Source organism: Drosophila gunungcola (assembly GCF_025200985.1).
Source record: "Drosophila gunungcola strain Sukarami chromosome 3L unlocalized genomic scaffold, Dgunungcola_SK_2 000002F, whole genome shotgun sequence".
NCBI classification, from domain to species: domain Eukaryota; kingdom Metazoa; phylum Arthropoda; class Insecta; order Diptera; family Drosophilidae; genus Drosophila; species Drosophila gunungcola.
The window spans coordinates 2,441,307-2,466,976 of record NW_026453178.1 but is presented as its reverse complement, the minus strand read 5'-3'; the positions used below and the strand labels follow the sequence as shown (position 1 = coordinate 2,466,976).

Below are 25,670 nucleotides of genomic sequence, written 5' to 3'. Positions count from 1 at the left end.
TAAAAGGATCTCTAAAAATGTTGAAACATTAACCTAAAATACATTCAAACATTTGTTTAATTTAATATTTTAAGTCAGTAGGAAGATTTTAAAAAACTATGATTTTTATAAATTATTTGTTTGACTTCTATTTCTTGTCAAAATTAATTAACAAGAAACACCCCAACTCCTTAAATGTTTTTCCCTGTGCAGACAACAGGAAGCGGAGCACAATGTAATATGCATATCCTGGCTCGTTTCGACCTGGCTGCCGGAGCCCTTAGCCAAAACACTTTTCGGGAACGTGGAAGGAAATAATGCAGCAACTGTCGACTCTGGCAGCAGCTGAAGATGGAGCAACTCAGCCAGATCCTGCGGCTCGGTGCCTGCTCCTCCGGTTGCCTTGTGGGCTGGGCTTTTTTCTGCGGAATATGCATAATTTTCAAGCATGTCATACGTGGTCTCTGTGTCCGTGTTCGTGTCCGTGTCCGTGCTTTTGGCGGCGAGGATGGGATGGAGATTTTTGTAATCACCGCCATTACCAAGTCGCGCAATCAGCGACATCGCCGAGCTTTAAACTAAATGATGATGGTGGAAGCGGGATTCACTTCCATCTTTTTGTTTTCTGTGCTCCGGCGGCAAACAAATGTTTGCAGGGTATGCGAAAATTGTCAAAGGACTTGAAAGGAAGCCTCGACTACGAGCAGTACCTGTGACACACATTTTCTTTTTATTTGATTATCATACCAAATCCCTTAGGTCTTTAACTTTATCCCTTATTTGATTTCAGTGATAAATGTCGAAAAGGGACTTTCTCCCCCCATTCTTTTTACTTGCAGAGCATCGTTTAGTCGAGAAAGGATTTTTTTTGGTGAATTTACTTGACTTTATTTTTCAACTTTTTCACTGCAAAACTTTGTAAACATGGCGCAGTTTTTGCCGCCGCTGTCGTTTTGTGTTTGCACTCCTGGTCCCGCTTCTTGTTCGCTGGCAACGCCATTTTGTTTGCCTGGCGACACAAAAATATTTGATTTCTTGCAAAAACAAGGCAGATGGTGCGCGTGCTGCTGGGAACCGAGAGCTCCGAAATGGGTGGCTTTTCGGGTGGATTTTTCGACTGGCAGGGGTCTTTCTGTTGGGGGAAAAGCACTGCAGCCAGCCGAGAGCCATGTTCAACCAAAGTGTGCGCCTCGAACAACACTTCACTGCTGCAGAGGCACAAAAGTAAACTTGATTTGGGGTAGACGGGGGAAGGGGGTCTTGACGACCCAAAGGATCTGGCCAAACTGGGGGAACGCATGGAGAGAAGAACATTGCAAACGTGTTGTAAAACAAAATCAAGCAAAAGTAGGCAAATGCCAAGAGGAAAGAGGAGCCAGCCTCGAGCATGGTAAACGTTTAAGTGCATGTGTAAGTAGCTGCCCATTTTTGTATCTGCACAGAGGGAAAACATTTAAATTAATAAATTTCCACAAAACTCAGGAACCACACATAAAACTACTGAAACTTATAGTCAGAATTCTCACAAGCCTGTCGATTTAAATTTAAATAATATTTCGTATTAAATCTGATATTTTCCTAATCGGATTTTTTTTAAGAGCTAAGCGTTTAATATAAAATAAGAATTTCAATGTTACTTAAGATAAATCTAATTCTTTCAATACTTATCCCTTTTAAATTTTAAAATTATTTGGTAGATAATTACAATCAAATAAAGTTAGTGATAAAATGTACAAATATAAACTCTGTCAAAAATGCATAGACTAAAAGCCCTTTAAATATGATGTTGCTAGAACAGACTACCTCAAGATACTTGCGTTTATTTTAGGTACCAAAAAGTTAAGGATTTCTTGAGTTCTAAACGAACTACATACTTAACATTTAAGCCACTAATTTTGGTGATATTTTTCTTTGTGTATCTCTATGTCTGAGTGTACGCTTTAAGTGTGAATACAACATACCATAAATATTCAAGCGGGCCGCATGCTGCACTCGTCCCGCGCGATTTTCGGCGTTGCAGGCATATTCGCCGCCATCCTCGACCATGACGTGGCTTATGTTAACATGACTAATTACATCGCCATGCACGGTGATGTATTGTCCGATCATAAATCTGGAACGGCAAAAGCAAAAATAAATTAGGATGGTTTTGGATGAGAGCACAGAAAACACATTAATATTGGGTTGGTTGCGATTTGAGCGGGTGCACGCGGCGTATGCGCAATGTGCGGGTGTACTACAATTGTCTTCTTGTTTTGGAGCTGTCGCTGCATATTTAAACGAAGCGCACACACACACACACCACTGCACTTGCACACGCATCAGCTAGGCACACTTCAAAATTCAGCCTGACCCAAATCCCTTTTGGCTGTAGGCTTCATTTTTTTTTTTTTTAGTCGCATTTCTGCGCTAGTTTTTCGTACTTTGTCGTATTTTTTCCGTTGCCATATTTAGTCGTAATGAAGGCTGTCAGTCGAGCTGTCGGAGCTTAGCATAGTTTCCATATTGCTGTCAATGTCATGTGCCACGCCCACGAATACTCCCACACACTCTACACTCACACACACACACAGCCGACTTCCACTTAATGCGGCCGTTATGCCTCAGCTCGAATAATAGGGGAAAAAAGGATTTCACGAAGCGCTCAAGTTGGCATAAAGTTCTGCGTTTGTTCCTTTGTTTGCCTCGCCTTCTACTATTGGCACAGTCGTTAATTACAAGCAACATTGTTACGCATACGCCATGTGGCATTCACACAATCGGCTTTTGCGGCATCTTATATGGCCGGGGATTGCGATCTAAGCCCAGCACTAGTACCACACCCGCCGGCTCATTAGTTTGTGGCCCCGGCTCGGCTGGCAACTTTTCAATTGGCATTACGGCCACAGTTGGGAAGTTCGAGTTGAACGGGAAGGCAGAGCCGGAACAATAATGGCGGAGGCAAAGTAATTACAATTTTAATTAACTTTTGCAGCAGCACCACATTGTGCGGCTGCTGAGGGAGGGAGGTAGGGCAATCGCACGAAACGTAGAGCTTATGAATGCATTAAGCCCGGCCAGCAAACGCTGATTTCCCCAGAAAGAGTGGCCAAGCAAGTCAAGCCGAAAAATCTTTATGGAGTGTGCCCAGGCTTGTGAAAACAGCAACTGTAGTTAAATGAAAACGAAGCTGGCAAGCTAAAATGCAGAGTCGCATGGGGACGACACTCAGTCGTGGACTGAAGCACTTGAGCGCATTGAAACAATGGCGAGGACAAAATTGCAACAAAGTCGCACACATCCGCATTCGCAGACCAATCCTCTGATGCCCCCATCCACATCCACATCCGCGTACACATCCGCATCCGCACAATGCCGGCTTAAGCGGCATTGCTGAAGTTTAACTGTATGTGTGTGTTTGGCAGTGTGTGGAGCGTAAAACGCTTTTGGCTGCAACAATATAAACCTAATAGCTTGGCGCGGCTTTTGTGTGCTGTTTTAGCTGATTGCAGAGTGAGTGCCCGGCTCTGTGGGTGGCTTAATTCCCAGTCAGCCAGCAAAAAAGGGAGAAACAAAACCAAGAATTTCTGTAGGTGCCACTTGCAGTTTGTCCCTGTCTCAGGTGGCAACGGCGAAAAGTTTGGTGGCAAAAGTTTACGAAAAAATTATGAATTTCAATTTACGCGAATCGAGTTTGCACTTGGATCCCAATCGGTTTAATTTGCAAGCACGAATTAAGCGCAAAAGGGTAAACCTTATTACCGATTAATGGAAATCTAAAAATACAACAAAATTTTAATACAAGATTTTTAATATATAATATAATTATTTGTAATAATTGTGTATTTACTAAATCTTTAAATTAAATCATTGATAAAATTAAAAAATAATTAGTCGTCTAGGACAAAAGGTAATTATTATATGTGTCTTAACTGATATTAATTCCTGAATGAAAATGATTGGTCGCAGTAACCTAGGTATCCTTTAATATTAATTTTCTCTGCGTTTCCTGATATATCTAAAACGAACTTATTTTTAGTCTGCACCAGCTTTAATTTAAATTGAATTTAGCTATTTTACAAAACCTGAAGATAATCAGTACACCATATCATACATATAAGGTAAGATAACTTACTGTCTACATCGGACACTTAAAAGAAGTTCCAAATTTTTAATTAAAAACCGGGTTCACTCAAGTTCACATGGCATTATGTTGCGTTCCTCCTGCAGCTTAAGCGTTTTCTCATTTAGGCCAAAATTACACACATTTCCATAACGCCTGCAGTTGTAGTCAAACGCATCACGCACACACGCCTCCGTCGATGTCTTAGCACTGCTCCACAGGAAAAGCGGAGGAAAGCTGGGGGAAATGGCTGAGGAAACCCGGAGGAAGAAGACGTCGCCTCAACGGCCTGGGCCTCAGTTTCTGGCACCGCCGCAGACAAACTTTTGAAAATGGCGTAAAATGAGCGTTTGAGTGTTGCGTTACCTCGTGCGCGCAATCATTTAATTTCCGCCCCAAGGCGTCTGCCCCGCCCCGTCGACCCCGCCGCCCATTTCCACCGACTTGCCTGTTTGCCAGCCTGTCTGTCTGCCACTTTGACTTGTGTGTGCATGTCTGTGTATTAAATAAATACATTTACCAAGTTGATATACCTTTAAACCGAATAATGTAAGCCACTTAAAACTCGGCAATAACAACGCAAACAGCAGGAGAAATTGTGCAGCATTGCGAAGGATGCTGCTGCCTGGCAAATTAGGTTGCCAGCGACGCCAGGATATTGCCTACGGGCATTAAGTGTCAAAATTGTGTTGCTCAGATAACTTTTAAATTAGAGCCATCGGCGTCTGCATGTCCGCACAAGTTTTCCGAAAGCAAATTTTCACACCGACCACATAACACACAAATTTTTGTAATCAATTTTGCCTTGTGGTCAAGCCATCCTCCTGGACTTCATCCCGATGACCATCTGCGAGTGGAATGGTCAAGGGAAAAGGTCCAAGGGCATAGGAAAGGATGACCACTTGAGCGAAGCAAATTCATGGCGATGTCGTCGACAGCCTTAAGTTGCACTCTCATGTGCTTTACATGTATAAAATCTAGTCATATTTTTTTATAAACTTTTAAATGGCTTAGAACTAATGGAGATTGATGGTCGTACAGTTCATATTGCGTGTATAGACTTAATTCTAGCTAGCTAAAGGTATAGTTACTAAATAAATGAGTATTCATTTGAGAAAAATATAAACATTCATAGGAAAAGAACCTTTATTATAAAGCCAGAAAACCCATTTCTTTTAATACAGACTGTATTTTAATTTATAAACAGAAAGCTATCCAAAACAAAAATATATTCAGTGCGTTAATTTTACTTAAATAAAATAAGAAAATAAATATAAAATAGTTTAACAAAATTTCAAACAAATATAATCAACCAAACTAAGAGATATCTAGGAGTCTAGTCTATTTTCCACAAAACCCTCCTGCTATTGAGTTGATTGGATCTTGTCTCCTGCTCCTGACATATTGCATAAGTTTTAATTAAAATATTGCACAGCTGGTCGACGCAGGACAACAATCAGGACACGGTTGCCTTAGTTTTTATTATTCCACGTTTTTTTTGCTGCATCACCAAGCAAGAGTCAAAGACAAAATGCGATGGCAAATAAAAAGCGTTTGATTTTCATGATGGTGCTGGTATTTTTAATCAACAACAAAAGTCAACAGTGGGCGGACGAAAACTTTGACTTGCAAATCATTACAGACGTAGCTCAAACAATTAGTGGAAGCTGCCGAACGAACTGCAAATGAAGCAGAAGCGCCGCAAAAAAAGGGTTTGCCAGCAGGTAAAGGAAGAGTAAAGTACGATAAAAATCAAATGAATGACGAACTGACAATGTCGCAGACCGAATTGCCAATCAATCGATTCGCTGTTGCATTTTATTTGCTAGCACTACCCGTCGTCATCCAGTCAACTATTTGTGAAGTCTGGATTCAATTGGATCCGATCGCTTCGATTTTATATTCGGCCAATGCAAATGTCAATGTCATTAAAGACCATGGCATGGGATGGCATTTAATTTTAGTTGGCAACGGGCCAGCTAAAAATGCAATTAAATGCGTGAGGCTACTGCCTACGGTTTGGCCGACCGACCGACCGGGCTTAATTAACAAATAGAAAGGCAAAGTCGGAACCTTGGGACAGACGCAGACACAGATGCAGAAGCGAAGCAGGTTCAGATACAGATACAGATACATATACGGTTGCGGATTCAGATACATTTACAGTCGCAGAAACAGGAGTGAATGAACGCTGGAGCAGACGAGGCCGACCCAAACCACCCACCTTTGTAGGCGCGGCAGTCGGCAGCCACTTTCTATATATGTATATGTATATGTTTTTCTATATATTCGTGGGGCAATGTTTTTGAAAGGAAAGCGCAAAGTACAACAAAAAAAATGGGGGAAAAAAGCAGAAAGCACACACACACAAACACACAACGAGTGCAATAAATGCAACCGCAGCCGCAGTTGAGATAAATGTCTGCAGGGCACCCGCAGCGTTGCCATTGCCAAGCCCCTCACGAATCCCCAACCTCCACCCCATTCTCACCCACTTTCAGCCCCTTTCAACAAGTTCAATTACCTTCCGTTTGATGGCAGCGGAAATCCGTCCAGTGTCCATGAAATCTGCGGCGTAGGATTGCCGGCAGCGGAGCACTTGAGGCTCACAGCTGGTCCTGGCTGCAGGGTCTGCTCGATGAAGCTGTACAGCAAAACGGGCGGCGCATCTAGGGGGTACAATGTGGTGGCAAGAGGTCACATTAATAATTTACCCATAAGCTAGTCGCATTCACTAGGGGGCTTTTGGATACTACAAAAATCAAGGATTTCCAAAACAGGACCAAAGTGGTTTATAAGTCAGAAGAAAAAAAATGCATATTTAAAATAAATTCTGTTGCTTTATTTATGGATAGATGACTCAATAAAAAATATAGAAATATTTAACAAATTTTAATCTAAACATTTTTTCAAATAAAAACATGTACAAAAGTATGGTTTCTGCTACCGAAATCTTAATAAAATAAATTGAAAACATATGAATTAAATAAATTTAAAAATATATATTAGCTTATTTGACTTCACATAAAGAAACTTTGGATTTAGTTTATTTTGAACATAATATAACTATCTTTAAAGAACAAACAAAATAGTTAATTAAACAAAAAAAGAATATATGGAATAATATAAAACAGGTTGACTTTTCAAAGAATCCAATTTTGAATTGCCTATGCTTCTTAGCTTAAGATCTATTAAGATATAGACTCACTGATCATTAAAAAGAGTATTTTACAAAAACATAAAATAGTTTCGCTTTAACAATTTTAACCCGTCTAAAAAGAATATTTTCAAGTACTTTATGAACTTACCTCCCAGCTGGAGCTCGGCGGTGGCCTGGAACGTATCGCCCTCGGGCCGTCGCACCACGCACTGGTACATGCCTCGGTTTTCCCGACTCACTCGCGGCACCACCAGCGTGTCCTCCACTCGTCCCGAGGAGGGTAACTGGCGCCCGTCCTTGTACCACAGGATGTTTTGCATGCCCACCGGGCTGCCGTTGCTGGTGACCAGGCAGCGGAACTCCGCGGTGCCGCCCATGTGAACGCTGAGGACATTCGGCGAGATTTCCACTTGGATGGGAGTGGCCACTGTCAGACGGAGCTCGGCACTAGCCTCGCCGCCCACATTGCCGGCCGTGCACTTGTAGACTCCGGAATCCTCGCCGGTCACGGCCTCGATGGCCAGGATGGGGCCCAGCAGCCGGACACGGGGACCACTCAGCACGGGCAGTGGTCCTGCTCCATTGTGGGTGTACCAGCTAAGTGGAGAGGGGGGAGGTGAAAAGAGAAGATTTATGTGAATCAGACATTTGTAAATCGAATCCATTAATCGTGATTTTCAATTGGAAAATTATAAGAAAAAAAAGAAAAGAGCTCGGAAAATGTGGTTATTGCAATCTATTTCTGTATTCAATGCAGTCTCGCAGCATCCATTCTGCAGCCAAAATGTAATTTAGAATTTAAAACACATACCTACACTCAGACATCTTTTTTTAGATTTTCTGTATGTTCTCTGTTTTCCTTAAAAAAAGTTATTTCTTATTCTGGTTTCTTTCTTATTTAATAGATACTCCTATTTTAATAGAAAACAATATTTTGGCCAAATTTTTAAAGGTTTTTGTAAAAGTTTAGCCTGGATTTAAAAACCTTGTTGATAAATGTTAAACCTAGTGGAGATTTTTAGAAGTCATTGTTTTTATTTCTTTGACTGCTGGTTTAAATATAGTTTTACAAATTAATAGAAAGACTTTATTACCCGATAAATTCGATTACAGAACATAATTTTTAAGATAAAACGGAGAAATAGTTGGAACATTAAGAGCCAAAACCTTGTAACTTTAAGTAAAACGTCTACTTTTGTTTCCAAGTGTATCACATTTATAATTAAAAGCTTTGCTTTGCAATTTGAGCATATCATTCTTTGGCGAGCTGACTTAAATTAATGGAGTTCAGCTTTTGGGCAAATGTAGCCCATTTGTCACATACCATCTGGGTTCGCAGAAGCGAAATCTAGCACCCGATAGCTGTCAAAGTTTTAAACATTATTGAAAGTGTAGTTTCATTGGAACTATCAGCCAACCAAGCGAAGTTCAAGGCCTGATAAACTACCTTTGGCATTCTTTATCCGTAATACCTCATCCCAAGCTGTCTGTGCTGATGGTGCCTTTGTTTAATGTAGCATTAATCCTTTGCTTCGCTCATTATCTCGTAGGACCCTCGTCCCGCTCTGTTGTATTAATTATGAAATGGCTACAAGTTTTTTTCCCCTGGCACAGCAATCTATCTATATGTGAGGAGCCCCCCGAGCATACCACTGCTTATAGATTCTTTTGTTTTCTGTCAGCAGTCTGACATTGTTGTTCATCCTCCGCCACAAAAACCCCTCGGATCTGGTATTACTTGTCTGCTTATCAAAGCGTAATTATGGGCTCATATATGCTGTCAGTGTGTTCGATGTGGCTGCAGACTTTCTATCCGAACTGTATACACATCATTACGTAGACCATTGTTGCCGTGCAAGCGTGTACGTTACGCTGCATAACGCATACGCCCCGTCGGCTGTCGAGAAAGTTAACTAACGCTTTTAGTTCACATTTCAATTAAGGCAACACATTGCCAACTCTTTAGACACATTTTACAAAATAATGTGCACGTCAGCTCACAATTTACCCCTCATCATCAACATTACTCACTTGGAACCCCAGAGCGGTTGTTTATTTATTTGGCTGGGAAACTAAATGCCCTGACCGCACATTTTATAGATGTATGCGTTTCAATTAACTCACACCAGCAGAAGGCATGACTGACTTTGCACAGGGGAAAATAGTTTGTAATTATGTATTTTTTAAATGTTTTTTTATAGTATGTTGGACATAGATAAAGACAATAAAATATACCAATTTTTAAAAAATTAATTTAAATGGTTTTTTAATGTGTATGCCTTAAGAAAACATTTTTAAGAAAGTATGCTTGTATATGGTTCCAATTTTTATATTTAAAGAGTTAAAAAGCTTAAGACTTTGTGCTCAAAGAGAACAAAAAATTCATGGAACAATGAACCCAGATCCTTTACTTTTCCCAAGTGCACTAATAACTAATAGCACAGCGTTATGATGTTTGTGCGGCCAGGACCTGTCAACGTCAAAAGTTTCCCCAGAAATGTGTGCTAAAGCTCTCAGGGAGCGGGCTAGTGAGTGAGAAAGTGGGTGGAAGTGGGAGCGGGAGTGGATGCCATCGATTTGCGGCACCTATACACACCTGTATTCGGGCGAAGGACATCCCTGGGCGACGCACAGCAGCACTGCGCCCTCGTCCTGCGACACCTGCACATGAGCCGTGTGCTCCACAACGCTCGGCGAAATGATGCCGCGATGCGCTGCGGCGAGAGATGATAGAGATGTTGGTGATATATGCGACATTCGTTGTCGCTTATGGTCTGGGTCTTTGGGCTTGGGTTTAGGGTTGGGAATTTTGGCCTTGGGTCTGGGTATACTCACAATTAATACGCAGTCGGGTGGGCGAACTGACGACCACCTGACGGGTGAGTCGGTGCATGCTGCGGCAGCGGAAGGACTGCGACTCGTCGCTCTCCTGCAGATTGTGGATGAGCAGCTCACCGGTGGGCAGCAAATGAAATTTGCCATCTGTGGGACAGCAAAACGAGAAAAATATTTAGATGAATACTTTATTCTGAAAAAAAATTCACGCCAGAACCCGATGATCCCACAAATGTGATATAAATCCTTTTAAAAGAGTTGGAAATAGGGAAAGGAAAACCAAGCTTAAATTGACTGGAAACAGGCTTTTTAGCATTTCAAAATTTCCTCTTTAAGTAATTAAAAGGACTAAATCATTTAAGGGAAACAATATACAACTTATACTAAATTTGATCTTGTTCTTCGAAAGCCAAAACCAGAACAAGCTAATCTCCTTTTTTCAAAATAAATCGCCATTAAAAACAATCGAAAGTTGTGACTGGCATCCATCTCAAATAAAACAAAAGAATAAATTGACATTCCTGTTGACAAGATTAATTAAGATGGATGCCCCTATGCTGTCGCATATTTGATATGGTTTAAATTTTCCGCCAGACACTCTCGACCTTTCCGAATAGTTTACCCGCCACAAAAGCCGGGCATAAAAAACGAATATGTAAAAAATAGAGAGAATGTTCTTTGTAACACAGACAACCGGAGTGGCAGCTCGTTGAGGAGTGAGCTAAGGCAGGCCAAAAGCTCGTCTCAAATTGCTAAAGGACAATGTTAATTATACACCAAAGGACCTAAGGAGAGGGGTGCAGGTGCGGATGGAAATGGCAGCTAAGCAGGCAAACATGTGAGGCAAATACTGCAAACAAACAATGCACTTTGTTGGCTTTGGCACAGGGACAAGGATGCAGAGTTGAGCTCCGCTTCGCTTTGCTTCGCTTCCTTTTCGTTTCGCTTTCTGGCAGAAGGACGAAAGGATAAGAGAGAGCCCTGGGTGGGTTACTTACCGCCTTGCAACGAGGGATAGATGTAGATAGCGGGTTCATGAACCCACGAGACCACTCGTACCAATTCCTTGACGAACGTGGGCACCACGCAGCGCAGGATGGCGGTGCAGCCCCGGGACGCAGATAGCACCTCCACATCCACTTTGTAGGCCTGGGCGACGACTGCAGAGATAAGTATATATTTTAATATGCCGTTCCGTCTCTGCCTTCGAACCCCTTCCAGGCTGTAGCCACTCACCTGCCCTCACTTGCACGTCCCGCGAAACAATGCGACCCACCGAATTGCTGGCGATGCAGCGGTAGATCGTGTTGTGCACATCCTGGTGGTAGGCGGCTGCCGCGAATGGCATCAGGACGAGCGTTCCGTTCCGCAGCACCCGCCGTACGCCGTGGATCTCGGTCACCGCCGATCCGTCCGCGTGCACCCAATCGACCGTCGGCTGCGGACTTCCGGACGCCGAGCAGTCCAGCCAGCCGCCCGAGGAGTTCGAGAACTCCACCCGCCCCGGCGGCTCCATCACAAATCCGGGTCCGCGCAGGTGGGCTTCAAACGGTTCACTGCAGGTGGTATCTGCAATATGCACAAAAAATATTAATATATAATGTTTTAATAAAAAAATAGATAATTTACGTGAAAGGATTGTTTATGATTAATATTTGTTTTTACCGTATTTGAATGGGTCGTATTTTTAGACTTTCAAGTCATTAAGGCGACACAACAAAATTGTTACGGTTTAATAAATTTCGACTCTATATCTGAAGTGCCATTTTTAAAAACAGTTTAACTTAGAACACAATATACTAGCTAGATAATAAAACCGTCAAAAAAAAAACACTCCTTAATTAGTTTTTTTTTACCAATAAGGACTTACTAACATATGTAAGAGTAATTGTATTAACTATATTGATTAAGAAATATTAATTTCTTGCACTTTTTTTTCAAAGTCGGCTTGTAAAAATGTTTTTATTATTTAAAAAGCTATGAGAATTATATACATCTTTCGGGAAATGGATTGAACAAAATCCTGATTATTTTTAGGCGGCAAAATTATTATTTTAGTATTGGTACGCTGAGTAACGTGTATCTGAATAGTCGGGACTCTCGGCTATAACGTTTATTATTGTATGTTTAATTTATTTCTGAAAAGAACAACATTTTTGTATCTTTAGATATATGTATTTTATTTTTCTATTATGTCCTAAACATGGTCTAATATATAAAGAAAATAATTGGGCATTCACACAAGGTAAATTTTTTGTACTACAAATATTTTTGTTTATTTGAAAACAAATATTTCTTTTACATCTCAAACCTTTATGCCTATAAAGTGACACAAGAAAGCTATATACCGTTAAAGTGTGGGTCCCATTTTAATTTGATTTTTTGAAAACAAAAAGAAAATGGAGATCAGTGTTGCTGTTGAAGATACTCAAGCCTTTCAATTTAGTGATAAACTCGTAAAATGTAAATACATAAAAAATGAACCCTGCAATGGATGTTGAGTTTATGCATTTCGGGTTTAAAATTTTTATTGGTCTATACATCATTTACAAACCGCATATAAATGCATGAAAATGCTCCTCATTGTATATTAAATTTTGTGAGCTGCCATAAACAAAAGCAATAATCCCTGAGAGATATCAAAAATTCATAAAGAGCCGCTGGCCTTCTTGGGTGCGCAAATCCCTTGAAACCTTTTCGCACTTTAATAAGCATTTACATTTTTTTATACGGCCCAGCCATTGTCGCATTCGAAACCCGTTATCGCGAACAAACAGATTTAGCCTTATCCCAAATTAGAACAACAGTTTCGTCTTTAGCTCGGTTCAAGTTCCCTATGGCCCCCAGACCCAAATACATACTATAGATGCGGCGAGTGCCCGGGGTATTCATCTATATGTATATATTTCTCCAAATTGACATTTCGCTTCATATTTCACATGAATGCGCCTCGGCTGTCTGTCTGCCACCGGAGCGGGCATCTTTCCCTGCGGCGCTGTGCAAATCCTTGCAACTCGTTCAATCTCCAGGATTCGCCCTGCCCAGGACTCCCGAATCCCCTGATTCCCCCTAGATTCCGGCCCTACAAGTCATTGTGTCTGCAATTAGAGTTGTTTTTTGTTGGTTTTTTTTCCCCCTTTTTTTTCCCATTTGATTTTTTTTTTTTTTTTGCCTTTCTCTGTTTTGTTCTTTTTGCTTTTGTACGCTTTTTGTTGTGCCTGGCCAGGCGCTTTTTGTTTTATGCTCGACAGCATGGATTTTTATGTAACTGCTTTCTGGTTTCGACTCCGTCTGTCTCATCGCCTCGTTCTCCGTGATGCTTCCATTTCGCTTTTCCCTGCTGATTTCATGGCTCTCCAGCGGCTCAAATCACACGGAAAAAAAATTCACAAGATCGGTATCAAAAATATCAATTTAGGTTTCTAAATTGATCACAATAGTTGGTAAATGTGAATAAAATTTCACATTTAAATTTGTTGAGACTTAAATAAATATATTTATCTTTGGAATTTGTAAAATTTGATTTTATATTTGTGTCACAATAAAATAAATAAATCTTTAGTAGAGACTACCACAAACGATGATTGTAGAATATATGTTTTTAAATTTTAATGTGTTGTATTATTGGTTAGATGCTTTTAAAGTATCTAAATACAAAGTGAAACTTTAAATAAATGTTTTTTTATATTTCCAAACCTAATACAAAATGTATAGTAAGTACAGGATAAAACATAACAAGCACTGGGCCTTTTAAATAAATAAACTAAAACTCAATTTTTAAAATTACCAAAATATTTGATAGTGTTTGAAGAAGATCAGTATAAAACTTTGTATGCTAGAGTTATTTTCCTCTGTGTAAATACAGCTCCTGGTCCAGGACTCTGATAAAGACGAAGCCTCTGCCAGGCCATAAAATTATTGCAAGTATGTCTTGAGTATGCTTGGCACTCGTTTCTCATTTTTTTCCGCTTTTGGGTAGAAAGGGTATGTTTTACGAGCCTGTGCTTGTGCCTTGGAGCAGGATCCCATGTGTGTACATATGTATATGCGGTTGGGAGCATGTGAGTCGGCCTGTGAATACATCCACTTGTAGGGGTTTTATTCTTTCCTGCGAAAACAAAAAGTCCACCCTCTTTGGGTTCCTGTGAGTTTGTTCTCCCTGAACGTCCTGCATTTATGCATGTGGGGATGAGCTTTGTTCCGACTCGGACTCTTTCTTTGTTGCCTACTCGCCTTGCCTTTCGGCCCATATCAAAAGGGTCCAATGACAAATTCAAAAATCAATCTAGCTATTAAATTGGACTGACAGTTAAAGAAAAAATAAATTCATAAAAAATAAAACCAAAATCTATTTAAAATTTAAGGATTTCAATTTGGAACTATGGTTGGAGAAATCCAAATGCTATTGAATTTTAAAGTCCTAGTATATTTATCTATGTTTTTCGATTCTTGATTTTTCTTTCAAGAACCGAATAAAACAAATTTGAGAATGATAAAATATATCTTAAGTCATTTAATTAGGTGTCTTAAGGTATCAACATTAATGAAAAATATTTGTTAGAACCATTTTGCTTTCATATGCTTATAAGCAACAGCATACAACATCATTCCCTGATTATATACAAAATGTATAATGATCGGAAGACTCAGTCATCAATTGTAGATGCAAGTTAAATACATTTGTGGTAATTCGCCAATGCTTTTACCTGCTTATTTGTTTAGCAAAAAACAATTCCATCACCTCTATGTCGACACAATTGAGTGTTCCCCAATCAATTCGGACAGCATTCTTTTGCCAATGCAAAAGTGCATTTGGACCGTCTACATTTGCCACAAATTTATTTTCCAAGTTGTTTTCCCAGCTCGGTTTGCTGTAATACCTGCAGCAGTCATGGAACTCTGCGTCTACGTCTGCATGTGCAACTGCCCCCGGCTGCGGCCCCGCCCCCTTTACACCCGCCTTCTTTGGCTCGCACTTCCGCTCGTTTTGTGTCGTACATTTCACTCCTTTCACTCCGAATGTGTTTCCCATCCACTTGTGCGAGTCTTGAGGGGTTACTTTGCCAAGCTCCTCAGACATTATTTTCTGTGTGTGTGTTCTTTATTTCTTTTTTTTGCCTGCTCTTCGAATTTTTTTTCCTTTTTTCTGGTGCTGTTTGGATTATGCCCTTTTGGCACTTTTCGAAATTATTTCGTTGCCTCCAGGCGGGCGGGTGTGATGTTTTGTGGCTGCAGTGTGCCTACATTCGGCTGGCAATGCAGTGGTAATATTTCTAATGGCCCACGAACCTGGGAACAGGCCATGTCACCCATTAAAGCCAAACGACAAAAAAAAATGTAGTAGACTTTAAGACCACAGAAGTATTCCGGGCCACTGCCGGAAATGAGGGGACGAACCTTGTAAGCAATCAGCTCGAAAAATACAGGAAATTCAATTTTTATGCGCAAAAACGAGCGGCAGGAAGGCGTGACCCAAACACCCAAAGATATCCACTCAATATTGCTTGGCCAAAAAAAAATAAAAGGAAAACTTGAAAGAAGTTAAAACGTTTACAGACCAACGCGCAGCCCAACAACAACAGCCCCGGACCGAATAATAATTGTAAATAACTTGATTTTGTTGCTGCCTTGGCCGGAGTTCTAGTAAGATGTGCTCCAGTTGGCTCAAAGTGCACACAGGAATCGGGCGGAAAGAGGGCCAAGACGGGTCCAATAAGACGCTCAAAATCTTTTGTTAGCCGGTTTTGGTTTGCAAAATAAGAGCAGAAAAATACATTGAAGAAACAGAGAGTGGCGTTTTGGGGATCTAAGCCATTCATGTTTAACAAAGTTCGCAATTATATATTTTTTTAATATTAATGTTGGAAATTCTTTTCCCAAAAATAGAGTTGATATTATTATCAGACTACAATCAATCTCGAATATATATATTTATATTTAGCAGTTGTATCACATTGATTTAATGTAGGATATGCATATAGTACATCTTAGTTTTAGAAAACAATATAAGCCTAGTCAAATATATTTGGTAATCAAAAATATTTCATTTTAGCAAAATAAATAATCGTTAAGCCTTTTATTTTAATTTTGTGTATACCATTTTTTCTTTATTTTCACTAATTTTCTTAAAGAACAATCGAATCTCATATTTTTAATATTTAAGTCCCAAATTAAAATAACTTTTTGCAAGAGATTTTATGTAAATATACAAGCTGAAAATTTAACTAATCTGATATTGCAACACTATTAATCTTGAAAGCACAAATCCAACAAACTTATAGTGCGGTAGATCAAATCATTAATAACGCCAGCCACAGAAACTAGGGTTTCTCAGCCATCCGGCTTTAAGAAGTTAGATTGCCATCTGGTGAACATTTAATTTAAACTTTTTCCCTTGCACTTCATTAATCCTACAACAAATTAAAGCGTTTGTCATAAACGGTTTAAAACATAATCAATCATAGTGTGCTGGAAACTTTTGCAGTTGGCCATAATTTTTCATAATTTCATTTTCCATCACAATCCCCAATCTTTCTCCCAGCTCTCCTCTAATCGGATTTGTGGCGCTGTTGTTGTTGTCGGTGCTGCTGATTTTATATAACGTATTATATTTTATGATTATCTGCATGGAAATGGAATAACAACACCGAAAAATGTGAGCCATCTCTCACAACCCCAGAGCAAGAAGTGTACGCTTAGACATTGAGCAACAATTTCATTTGCATATTTTTCATTTGCTCCCAGCTTCGAGTTTCGGCGAGGGTGCGAATGTATATGTTTGTGGATGAGTATGGAACATGAAATATCTGTGCGGCATTTTGATAATTTTTTTCTTTTTTTTTTTGTTGGTATGGCGAATAGACATGTAAGCCAGTCCCCATCGAATGCCAGAGCTAGGCAATGAAAATTGGAAAATATCAAATTTCCAAAAGAGGTTTTTCACCCGCACATACAGCTTCACGGATACGAAAGGGTCGGTGGGTCGATCGAGTGCTCTGCTCCTGACACATTTCATTAGGCTGTCCCGCACACACTTCCATAAATACACAGAAAAAAATTGCTTAAGAAAAAGTCTTGAATCTAGAGACTTTCGTTCATTATAAAAGTATTGAGTCTGAAACGTAGCAGAAGAAGATTTAATAATTGAGAAAGGTTAAGAATGTGATCGTCCGGATAGATGATAAAATTGTATTAATAATAATAATTTCTTAAGAAAATCCGGCTTCATTTATTTCCACAAATATTAATTGCTTTTGAAAGTGTTTTTCTATTTCTCTTAAAAGTTTATTTTAGTAACATAAATGATTCGAAGGCCTTTTATGATGAAAATGTTGGTTGTTAAAAAGTTTTTTTCTCTGTGTACACGCATATAACGATGAGATGGGGAAGTCGTTTTGTGTAACATAAATTGACGCCTGGTTTTTATCATAAGGCAATTTCATATTATGTAGGAGCATTTCGGCTTTAGTTTTGCCGACAATTTTATGGTCTCTGGGCTTGGCTGCTCCATAAAGCGACCAAGTCATTTGCACTTAGTTCTGGACGAGAGACACTCAAATATATCATAAATTATGGCACCTCCACACTCGTATGAATCACCATAAATTCAGGTCTCTATGCGGCAGTGAAGATTCCGCTTTGAATGATAATAAAGTGAGTAATTACCCAGGCCGAGGATAATTCTTTGCCGGCGCCGTTTTTTCCCTTCTTCGTTTCTGCCTAAGCCGGCAAGAATATCTTGCAAAAGCCCCAAATCCTTTTGTTTTACTCGCAAGACTTAATAATAAGTTCCGTTTCGGAGGCGTAAACCAAGATCCGAGACTCAAGAAGGGGAAAAAAAACACGCCGACAGCTGTTGGGTCTTATGGCAACAAAATCACACGCACAGCAGCAGCAGCAGTAGCCGGTGGAAAAACAAAAAGCACTAAGCATACTTTGCGGCGCGTGCCGAGCGACTTGGGAAAAACCAAGAAAAGAGCCGCCTAAAATGCCGGCAGCCCGGCTAAAGAGTTTTCCCGGAGAAAAATTGCAAAGGGAATGGGAAATGGTTGATGGTTGGCACCTACCGAGATGGAGCAGCAGGAAAATCACAAAAAAGCGGCTACTAATCCACATGTTTTCCGGCTTCTGTTTTGATTCTGATTTGAATTTGAATTTGTTGGATTTTATTTTTTTGTTTGCTGGGTTTTGAGCTGAGCTTTTTTTTCAGGAATTTCCGTGGGCAGTGACTTGTACAATTTTGATTTTGGCTTTCACTTTTGAGCGGTTTTACATTTCAGACACTCTAGGCTCTTCTCCTCTCATTCTTTGGCACATTTGTATAATCTTTTTGATTTTGTTTTCACTTCGGTGATTGGGTGATTTGATGATGTGGTGTTTTGTTGTTGTGTTTTGTTATGTTTTGAGGGACTGCATGGCCCGGAGCCGGCACACTACACTCCTAAGCGAAAAAAGCTCTCCTGGCCAGGACACAACCGACTGCCAGCAAGGACTCGACTTGTACTGCGCCGCCACACGAATTCTCGGCCAAGTTGGGCGCTCTTACTAGAATTTTAAAATTTGAACCGATAGGGACACTTGCAGCTCTCTTCCGGACTCTCTTCGGCGGAAATTCACCACACGCGCGCTCACTCACAATCGCACTCAGTCCCGATGCATTTTCAATCCAACTTTCGTCGTCCGCCAGAGCCGTGCGTATCCTTCGAGCCTCGAACAGCAACTGCCGGATACGGTGGCCAGTGGCTCCATCCCCGCTTCAATTCAGTGGTGCAGTTGGCAGCCCCGCCAGCCTCGTGCTCTCCAGGCATGCGCACCACCATTTGTTGTCTGTGGTTAGGCACGACGTTTTTCGAGCGGGTTCGAAACAGCTGTGTTTACACTGGACCAGTTGGGTGGTTGGGTCAAAGTGGAAATATGTTATAAAAGTGGGTGGCGGAGGGTGGCAGCGGGTGGCAGTGGGTGGCAGAGGGCTTTCCAGCCACATGCGTGAGTTCCTAGCCCAATGTTTCAATTATTCGGCCAGCTCCATCTTCGTTGGCATAGATTAGGCATCATGAACTCTGTGACGTTGATGGCTTTTTCGTACTTGGGAATAGGTTAACAATCTCATTTACTTTCAATTTATAAGGCATCCGATAAATTTGCATTCAATTAATAAAGCAATTTGGTAACATCGCACTGATTCCCAGCCAATATTGCATAATTCACTTGGCATTATGCAAAGCAATTTCACACTTAAGACCCTTCCTGCCGCCGCATAAATGTTGTCTACTTTTTTGGCCGTTTCTGCTAATGAGCATCAGGGGAAATTATGGCCAACAAGGCGGGTAAAAAGGAGCGAAAACAACATTGCATTCAGGCAGCTGCCAAGACTCATAATATTTAGTCTAAAAACGTGCGTTTTAAAAGCTTTAACACTCAGAGAAAACCACCATCGAAAATAATGTTCAGGAAGATATTAAGGATAAGGATACTTGATAGTAAAAAAAAAAAATTTATGGAGAAGAATCCTTAAATCATAAGAATATCAAAGGTATTGAACAATAAAGTAGTATTTAAATATAATTAGAACTTAAAGGGTTTGGGAATTACTTTATTTTTCTTATTTAGCTTTCCTATTTAACTCAGTGACTTTTTTTTTACTAACAAATATATTAAGCATACCTAAAAAGATAAATATAGTGTTAGGCTGAAATGAAAGCCAGCCAATGCAAAACGTAAAAATATTATTATTATTTATTTCTCAAACCATATTTAAGTCCCAGTGCACTGATTTTTTTGTGGACATTTGGGGCTGGCCAATTTCTTGTTTTTAGGACGCGTGAATGCGTAAAAAGGGGAGAGCAGAATGCGGATGGTTTGGTTTTGGCCCACATTAGGCGTGCCAAGGACAGTGGTCGCCGCAGCCACAGCCGCCGCACAGCCACAACAAAGGCAACAACAATAAAACATAAGCCAAAAACGTGTTTGCCTGCCAAATTTATTTCGTACCCGGTAGCATTTCCCACAGCAACAGCGATAGGACACCAAACACCAACAAACGACAAATAACAAACGACAAGCAACAGTAGCCATATTCATGAGTCCTCTATGTCCTGCAGTTGGGGGTGTGTGTGTGTGCGAGTGATTGTGACTTGCATTTGTGAGCGTGGCGGTGTCCGTGTTGGTAATGGTATTGGTAGAGGCAAAAGCACTGGTAATGGTACTGGTGCTGGTTCTGGTGTCGCTGCTAATGACAACGGGACCGCGTTGCGCATCAACGAACGACACCAAAAAGTCATTGACTCATTGAGTTTTGTCCCGGTGTGTGCTTGTGCATGTGTGTTTTAGCAAAATTTGCAGGCAGACACTTTTATACACTCGCGAAGGATTTTATAACGATGCTTATGTCTTACGAGTTCGTGCCTTAGTATTTAACAAAATAAATCTAATGTTTAATGTATTAAATATAGATTTCATCTGAATATCCTGCGTATATATTTAAATCTAATGATTTAGATTAAATTGATCGAAAATTGTTTTGGCATTCACTTTGTTTTTATATCTTCAATTCAAAATGGGTTAAAAATCCCTTTTAATCGTGACTAAATTTAATAATCTTCGTTTTTATCTAGGGTATATTAAACTTTGATATTTGGGCCCCTCCTTCTTCTGATTCCCTTGGCCACCACACTCTTTGGCTCAAGCAGTGTGAGCTTGTTTGTTTGTTGGTTGCCTGGTTGGATGGCTGACAAACAGACAAACTGAAAAACTGACTAACTGACAAACTGGCAAACTGACTGACTGCCAATGCGTGTCAGCTCACGTTGGCAGCGTTAACGGGAGTAAATGCAGTCACCGGGCAGCAAAAACAACACCGGCGGCGACCAGGGAAGCGTCAAGCGTTATGGCCACTGTTTTCACTCTGGGCCACTCGCCCCACTCTGTCATCATTAGCCGTGGCCAGGTGGGGTTGGTGGACTGCTGGATGTGTAGAATCGTGGATTGGTAGGCCACCAGCTGCCTTGGAACTTTTGGCCACTCTCTGTCGATGAATCGTGCCAAAAAAGGGGCTAACTCCCCAGCGGTGTCGTAAATTTCAGTTGGAAAAGTTACTTTCGAGACTCCTGCTTTCAAATTCTATTTAATTCAGTTCAGTTGGTCATTCGTTTCTTGGCTCACAATGCAGGCCAGCATTGTTCGGATGCATTCAACGGTTTGGTTCATATCCGATGCTGGCTACTGGTCACCGTTGGCCTGTCAACCCAATGCTGGTAAGTATTAAAAACAATAACAAGAAAGAGAGTGCACGGCAAATAAATGGTGACTATTAGAAAATTCTAGATAAACGAACGAAGATTTCTTAAAACAATTATTTCATAATATTTTTAACTATTTTATTTTTAATTTATTCAAGATTTTTTGTATATAGCGGTTTTTAAAATACTTTGCTAGTTTAAAAATATGTTATAAATTCCAACAAATTTAAAGAAATAAGACTTATTGCTATATCTTTTGGATTGTTTTCTACATTTCCAGTGTCTGCTCGATTTGAGGGCGACTTTTAGCAGTGCATATGCAAAACTATAGATTTGGCTGTGGCTATGGGCTGTGATACGACTATGGGCTATTAACTATGCCGGCTGGCCATGTCCTCCGACAATTTCTAACAATGCGTTGGCAGCTGGGCAAAAAGGCGGACTTATCTGCAGTGCGCGATGTTGTTGTTGCTGCTGCTGCTGTTGCAGTTGTTTAACGTGGCATTTATGCGCCTGTTTGCTCAACGTTTTGTATGTAGGTCAACATTTGCACGCTCTATGACTGACGTCAAAATGGACCGGGAATGTTGTCCTGACCGTCCAACCCCAACCCACCCCATCCTACCCCACCCATTATCCTCGCCCTCTTGTCCGTTTCCGTTTCCCGTGTTTATGTGTTGTTGCCACACCCCGGCCGCCCACTTGTCTCGTGATTACAGTTGTTGTTATGACAAACACCCTCGAAGCCTATGTAAAAAGCGGCAGTAGTACAAGCTGCAGCAGCATCAGCAGCTGACCATACCAGCATATGAATTGTGTGTGGTGCGTTTTATATAGGAGCGATATATAGAGTATATAGGTAGAATCATGAATGTATATGCGGCCGTAGCATCACTATTGATTTTCATTTTTGCGCGTTTTACAACACGCTTTGTTGCATTTTATTTGCCCTGTCATTGACAGCAGCCGCCACATGGTGAGTGCTTTTTTCCGCCTTTCCTGACCCATCCTGCACTGCATAGCATAGCATACTTTTTTGGGCGTTGTCCATTGCATTTTTAATTGGTATACAGCTGGCCGTGCGCGAACTCATGTGAGTTGAAATGTGACGACGATGACGGTGATGACGACGACGGCAGCGACTCTTGGCTGCAATTGAAAAACGAAATCGTCAACGCATTTTACATGTTTTTCAATTTCAACTGCAGCCTTTCGCTTATACCACATACACAATTCCTTTGACAACATGGCAAACGTCATTCAGCATAATTGCAGCCTTGAGGCCTGCGGCAGGCATATTTTCATTTTGTTTTTACTTTTTCTCCACGCCGCACCGTTGATTGTTTATTGATTTTTGCCTGGCACTTGCATTTAGCATTTTTTAATGAATTTTTTTTTCGTCTCAACCATGTTGTTACTTCATTAAACGAGATGTTTGGAGATGCTTTTGTAAGAATGTAGAATTTTTTTCTGTTCGAAAATGTTCTTCAAGTGGTTCTGAGTACTTGAGCAAAGCAGTGGAAGGGGAAATGTTATGGATGGGATAAGGATAGGGAGTGATTTCAATCAACTGATGATAGAAGGAGAGTCGGAGGAAGCCTGGCACAAAGGGTATCACATCGCATACATCATTACAATATTTACCCACACTTAACCCTTCGCTGGCGAAGAAGAGAGACAAAGGCAGGCAGGCTTGGAAGTCAGGAAGCGCATTTGCATGTAACACGTGAGCTTACAAAAGCCAAGTGACATTGTTTGGGCCACGCAGAGGGTCGTGGCACATAAATTTAAGTGAGAGTGTAAGTGTGTGGCAAGAGAGGGTTGATGTTTGACACACACACACACTACACACACACACAGACAGGTATGGGAGGTATGTTCAATACAGAGCGTCACCCTAGAACTCCTCAATTGCACCCTCCTCGTGTTGACAGTCAGCAAATGGGTTGAGCCAGGAGATTGATATGACAACCTACGAAAACGACAATTGGAATGGAAATGAGAATAAGAATGGGAAGAGGGACTCCTGAATGACATGGCGAAGCTGGCGCACGCCTCAGCGCACAAACAAATTATGCAAAATGCATTTGCAGCCCAAGTCGAAGATGGCATTGTGTGTGCCAAACGTAGCACGTTAAATAATTAAAAGTTGTCGCAACAATCACTCAATATTCCAGCTTGTTGCAACTTCGAAAGCAACAGATGAAGGCATGCAAACAATTCCAAATCGAAGCATTAAATACTCAATGTGTTGTCCCTTAGTTGAAACGTTAAAAAACGTTGTTTTAAAAATAAAGGTCAGTAAGTTAGTTTCATTTACTTTTGATGTTATATGTAATTTTTTAAAGAAAGTTAAAACTATAAAAAATGTACAAGGTACTAAGTTAATTTTTCAATGAATATGTTATGTTATTATAACTATATATAAAGTAATTTTATTAGTTAAATATCCAAGCCAAAGTTACTTAGATTTAAATTGTTTATATTGTGTTATAAATTTAATCACCATGACATCTTCCTAATACCTATTTAATCACACCCTAAAATATTATCAAAAGATCTCAAACGATAAAACCAAGCAGACTGAAAGAAAATCTATTACTGACGATAAAATATAGATTGTTTTAGATCGTTTATGTCCCTATCAAACGGAAATTGCAATGGCAAACAATTTGCCAAGGAGTTGTTGAACATTTGAACTGAGTCTCTTGCCGAATGTGGCAAAGTTTTCTAAAGTTTTCGTCTGAAATCAGAATTTCTATTGGCGAAGCGGAAATTGCGATGAAGAAGGCCAAAATAACATACACAAATGCACACTTTAAGATGAAATAACCGTTACTTAGTTTCCGTTTTAGCCAGAGACTATTGAGAAACTATAACGGCTCAACAGAGAAGTATATTAAAGAAAAGTTTAGTGGAAATGATTTGGTCATAAAATAGGACATTTTCAAATAGTTAAAGTTTTTTGAAAGCAAGCAAACTGAATGCGATAAATGGAAACTTCATAAAACATGGCAATTTAGAAAACAGATTCAAAGAAAATGAAATTTGTTGTTCAAAGCGTTATGGTTTAATTTAATTCTGAGAAATTTAGCAATATACAAAAACTGTTCATGGTTGTTTCCTTTTCTTTATGTTTTTTTAGAGGGAATGATTTTTGATTTTGGTAAAATAAAATAATATAAAATGATTAGCTGTTAGAATACATACTAAATCAACTTCCTTATCTCTTCAAAAATACTTATGCAATTTTAAATATGGTTTCAAAAGACTTTGCCCATTTCGATCAGCACAAAAGCAGCTTACCGCGCACTTTTCCATTTCAAGTAAATACACAATAAACATCTTGGCGGTGGACACAGTCTCTGCCGTTTTTGTCCTATCACGTTGTAATGTGGCGCAAAAAAATGTAATAATCACGCACTAAGAGCCATTTTCAATTACCGTCCTCATGGAATCAGGGCAGAAGACGTCGCCCGAAATGCCACTCGTCCCACAAGCTAACCACATAAAAAACTAATCAACTTATTTATGAACATTTATTATGAACAATGGAAACGTGCTGAATTGCGCATTCCGCAGCGGACCAAAGTAAATAACGTAAGAGAAAATACTTTGGCTCGCAAAATGAACTTCGGAGAAAGTTTTGTGCTGGTGGAAAAAAGAAAGTGGAAGCTGAAACTGGAAAATGTCCCTGCTGTTTATAATTTCTCAGCTGAAATTACATTCTGTATGTGCGGTGTGCGGTGGGCAGTCGGGGAGTATCATATTTGGTATGTCCTGGTCTGGTACGCACATAAAATGGACAGAAATTGCCTTGGGCAGGATATCTGGAGAGCAGGAGCCTCACACATGTAACAAAGCATGGACCAGAGACCACGAACCAGGGACTCGGAAACAGGATAATGGGCCATCGGTTCAAGGGTTCAAGGCGGTGGCCAGCAACCTCTTGACCATAATTTACGCCACTTAAATTACAGACCCATTGCCAGCACTACTACGACTCCACTCCAGAAAGGAGCATGTGCTGGCCATAAACATTCGAGGGCTGGGACTTGGACATTGGACGTTGGACATTCGACATTGACGACGACATTTTTATGGCTGCCGCAAAAGCCTTTTATGCCGCCTGCAGGCGAATTTGATGATTTTATTAAAAGAAGTTTTGCGATATTTGGATCGTAATATCGACTGGCCGACTGCCGGACTGCCGCTGGCTTTCGGCACGTTAATTAGCCATAATTACCAGCACAGCTTTTGGCTTTTGTCGGCTGGCTTTTGCGCCCTGTCACGCTTCTGATTTATGACCGCCATTTGCCTTTGAGCGGCTTAAAGCCGCACAACTTTAACGCAATCA

General features: G+C 40.4%; 1 protein-coding gene across 21 annotated transcripts in view; it reads right to left on the bottom strand.

Annotated features, from left to right (window-relative positions):
* Positions 1–18,781, bottom strand: part of LOC128257212 (cell adhesion molecule Dscam2) — a 36,556-nt gene extending 17,775 nt beyond the window's left edge. For all 21 annotated transcript variants that reach the window (XM_052988111.1, XM_052988112.1, XM_052988113.1 and 18 more), the window contains exons 1-8: positions 18,143–18,781; positions 11,313–11,645; positions 11,075–11,236; positions 10,077–10,223; positions 9,838–9,955; positions 7,390–7,838; positions 6,606–6,750; positions 1,941–2,092 (exon numbers count right to left, since the gene is read on the bottom strand). In XM_052988111.1, coding sequence (XP_052844071.1) covers positions 1,941–2,092; positions 6,606–6,750; positions 7,390–7,838; positions 9,838–9,955; positions 10,077–10,223; positions 11,075–11,236; positions 11,313–11,645; positions 18,143–18,191 — 1,555 coding nt within the window. In that variant the 5' untranslated portion in view covers positions 18,192–18,781. The remainder of the gene's footprint in view (positions 1–1,940; positions 2,093–6,605; positions 6,751–7,389; positions 7,839–9,837; positions 9,956–10,076; positions 10,224–11,074; positions 11,237–11,312; positions 11,646–18,142) is intronic.
* Positions 18,782–25,670: the final 6,889 nt, after the last annotated feature.